The sequence below is a fragment of the Notamacropus eugenii genome, chromosome 6, assembly GCF_028372415.1.
Source record: "Notamacropus eugenii isolate mMacEug1 chromosome 6, mMacEug1.pri_v2, whole genome shotgun sequence".
NCBI classification, from domain to species: Eukaryota; Metazoa; Chordata; class Mammalia; order Diprotodontia; family Macropodidae; genus Notamacropus; species Notamacropus eugenii.
Genome location: NC_092877.1, coordinates 43,113,616 through 43,117,918, shown reverse-complemented (window position 1 = coordinate 43,117,918; position 4,303 = coordinate 43,113,616). Strand labels below are relative to the sequence as shown.

Below are 4,303 nucleotides of genomic sequence, written 5' to 3'. Positions count from 1 at the left end.
CAAAAAACAGAGACCCAAAGATGATGAGAAGACATCTCTGCCTACTCCCTGAAGAGGGAGGAGGTGCATATTTCTTGCAACATTTCATGTATTTTCACACCTTTGTAATAAAATTGACAAGTTTACTTCATCAAAATCAAATATTTTTGTTGATGTTCAGTTATTTCCATTGTGTACAACTCTTTCTGACCCCATTTGGAATTTTCTTGGCAAAGATACTAGAATGGTTTGTCATTTCCTTCTCCAGCTCATTTTACAAAGGAGAAAGCTGAGGCAAAAAAGGTTGAAGTACTTGCCTTTCCTAAACCAATTCATTGCTATTGCTTAATCAAAAACATTATAACAATAGATTATTAGATCCTTGAAGTAGGGGAATGTTTCATTTTCATCCTTGAATTTGGATAGTGTCTGAGATATAGTAGGTACTTAAGAAATACTTGTGTTGAGGAGAATTCATGGAAAAAGGTGTTTTGTACTCATCAGTTTTCTCAAGGCACCTTTTACTTCATTGTTCCTTAGACTGTAGATCAGGGGGTTCAACATGGGGATGATTACAGTGTAGAAAACAGACACCACTTTATTCTCATCTGTTGAGTAGGTGGACTTAGGCAACACATAAATGAATGTACTGGTCCCATAAAAAAGAGTGACTGCTGTGAGGTGGGAGGTGCAAGTTGAGAAAGCTTTGGATCTCCCTTCAGTGGAGCTTATTTTCAGGACAGAAAAGAGGATGTAGACATAAGAGATTAGAATAATTAACACTGTGACCATAATTACTGACCCAGCAGAGGCAGAAGGAAGAATTTCAGCAAGGTCATCTTGGGAATAGGAAAGCTTCAAAAGTGGTGCATAATCACAGAAAAAGTGATTAATTTTATTCGTTCCACAGAAGGACTGATTCAATAAGAAACCAGTGAAAATCCAAGCATTTACACAGCCACCCATATAGGATATGATGAGTAACAGAGTGCAGATCTTGGTAGACATGTTGGTGGAGTAGAGTAGGGGGCTGCAAATGGCCACATACCGATCATAAGCCATCACAGCAAGAAGGAAGCACTCAGCTGTTCCAAAGATGGCTACAAAACAAAATTGAGCCACACAGCCTCGCAGAGGGATTGAGGTCTTGTCCACAAGGAAGTTGAAGAGCATGAGAGGTGTGACAGATGAGGAATATCCAATATCCACAAAAGCCAAGTGACTGAGGAAAAGGTACATTGGAGTGTGAAGTTGGGAGCTACTTCTGATCAATGTGATTATGCTAAAGTTACCAACTAAAGTGACAGCATAGACACCCAGAAATATCACAAAGAGTATGACACAAAGGGTTGGATCATCTGTTAATCCCAAAATAATGAATTCAGTCACAGGAGTGCAGTTAAGGCCAGACATGTCTGGGAAAGTTAGATAAAAGAAAAAGAGATTAAAATAGAATACAGGATTAAATTTAGGGTGTGTCTGTTGATGTATTTTGTAAACATTCAATGGCCACCTCTGACATTCCACTTCTGCTGTCTTACTGTAATACTTGCTCCAATGCACCCTGGTAGGGTGTCCATAAGCAAAGCAGAGATGAAAAAATTTGTTTTCTCCATTTTTTTCCCATTGGTCTACAATACTCTATGATTTGCCATTTTTTTTTTTTGCTGTTCTGACAGTGTGAAAAAACCATTAGAGTACAGAGGATAGTTGAATTCCCAATATAGGAACATTTCTTTCTTATATGCAAAGACTGTAGCCAATTGTTTAAGTGCAATTCTGCCAAGTAACCACCACTGTTAAACCCTTTAAAAGAAACAAAGTCTGTTTTGTGATCCTTCCCCTCTCACAGAACACTTTTCCACATTTGAGGATGTTATCCACCTCATGTTAATTGACCATGAGAAAAGTCTTGATTTCTGAGATGATCCTTGTGCTCTAAAACCACAAAGGAGGAGGAATGGGGAATCTGGATTCTAAGTCTTATTGTATTTTGCTCTTAGAACTTGGTATTACTATAAACAGTTAACAGTAGGCTAGATGTTAGCAGCCTGAAGACTATGGGAAATTTTCCTGAGAATCTCTGCTATTTTTATATAAAATAATGGAAAGCACTTGCTCACCCTGCTGTAACCAAATACTGTTTACACATTGCTTTCTTTAATTGCAGAGGAGCTGAGTAAGCTGTGGTACAGGAATTCAGTGAACATTTATTGTGCCATAAGATGTGATGAATAGGACTACTTTAGAGTAATATGGAAATACTTTTATTAACTGATGCAGAGTGAACTCAGTAGAAGTAGAAGAAAAATTTATGTGAGGACCACAATAGTCAAGAAAGGGGAAGCAACTTTGAAAGATCTTTGAACTTGGATGAAAACAGAGATGAATCATATCTTCAAAAGGCTGATGTGGAAATATTAACTACCACTTTTTGACGAAGAGTTACAGAATGAGACATGCATTCTCAGACATGGCTGATTTGATCTATTGATTTTTCTGCCTTAAATATATGCATATCTTTTACAAAGAAGGGCTTCCACTGTGAGTGGAAAGAAGTAACTCAGTGGGTATTGATAGACACGGGGAAAGGCAAAGAGCAACAAAACCTTTTCAAAATGCACAAATGACAACTGGGAAGTACTTCACATGTATACACATTATACTTCTTTTCATTGTCAAACTATCTTGAAATGTTTGCATTTCTTGATGTTTTATAAATTCCAAATTAATTATCTTAAATATTAATTCTTCTGGGAATGTTTTCTTACTCTAAATTCCTTTTTCTTTTCTTCTAAGTTCAGGAAGAAAGAATATAAAATATTGAGATACTGTTCAACTCAGCAAGAATCTGACTATAACATCCCTTTGGGGCTCTATGGTCCAGCTCTTTCTTTGTGAATATGTGAAAAAAGGATCCCTTAACTAAACAAAAATTTGTACAGTGCTGAGTGAGTTTTCCAACCTCTCCTAATTCACTCTTCCCTCTCAAGAGAAAATTTTATGTCCTACTTCTCTGACAAAAGAAAAGCTGTCCCTGTATCCTCCCTTTTCTTACATTTTTTACAGTTCAAAACTCCTCAATATCATCCCCTATTGTCTTTGCAAAAATTTCTGAAAAAGAGATTGTCCTCTTCTCCAGGGCCAACACATTTATTTGTTTCATTAATCTCATCCCTCCCATTTCAGCTCTAAACTTTCCCCATTGACAACTCTCCTTTAATTTTTAATCTTTTTTTCTACATACTTCTTTCTTTCTTCCTAAAAATGGGCTCAGATACGTCAAATCCTTTAAAAACATTCAATTGACCCTGGAATCCTTTTAAGTTTTCATATTTTGTATCTCACCTTTCCTAATCAGCTCAGGGATGAAAAAAATCTACCCTTATCTAGTCCACTTCCTCTCTTCCTACTCTGGTTTCTGATCCCATTAGTCTACTGGAAGTATTTTCTACAAAGCTGTGAACAATTTCTTAATTCATAAATCCCAATTTTAAAGATGTTCTTTTAAATTCCTAGGGGGTATGGAATCTTTCAAACTTTATATTTGTATCATTTCTTTTTGTTGTTTAATTATTTTCCATCATATCCAACTCTTTGTGACCCATTTTGGGGTTTTCTTCCAAAGATATTGAAGTGGTTTGCCCTTTCCTTATCCAGTTCATTTTACATATGAGGAACTAAGGCAAATAGTGTTTAGTGAGTTGCCCAGCATCACACCTAGTAAGGGTCAGAGACCATATTTGAACTTGGGAAAATGAGTCTTCCTGACTCCATGCCAGACATTCCATCCATGTGCCACTTAGGAAACTGCCTGAAGAATAGTAGGTGCTTAATTAAATGTGTTGATTGATTGATTCTTGGTCTCTACCTAGCACATGACAATGTAGACCACCTACTCTCCATGAATATTTTCTCATGACACTGGTTCTGCTGGTGCTAGAATTCCTCTTATCTGTCTTCTTACCTTACCTTTCATTCTCAGTCTCCTTCAGCAGATTTTGATCCCTGTGCTCCCTCCTAGTCATACATGTGCCCCCTGGGTTTGCCCAAGTCCTCTCCTCTTTTTTTATGCCTTCTCAATGTGCTCGTAAGCTTCCACAAATCCCATTAAGAACTCTGCTTGGACGAGTACCAAATCTATCTGTATCTATCTATCTATGATCTACCTATCTATGTATCTATCTGTGTATCTATGTATCTATCTATCTATCATCTATCTATCTATCTGTCTGTCTGTCTGCCTCTCTCTCTCTCTCTCTTTCTCTCTCTCTGATCTATTTATCTATCCCACCCTAAACTTCAATCAATACGTTAGTAACAG

At 37.0% G+C, this 4,303-nt stretch overlaps 1 protein-coding gene across 1 annotated transcript; it reads right to left on the bottom strand.

Moving 5' to 3' along the window:
* Positions 1-453: 453 nt before the first annotated feature.
* On the bottom strand, positions 454-1,392 carry LOC140512869 (olfactory receptor 5P1-like). The gene has a single exon (XM_072622238.1). The coding sequence runs from the start codon at positions 1,390-1,392 to the stop codon at positions 454-456; it is 939 nt and encodes a 312-aa protein (XP_072478339.1).
* Positions 1,393-4,303: the final 2,911 nt, after the last annotated feature.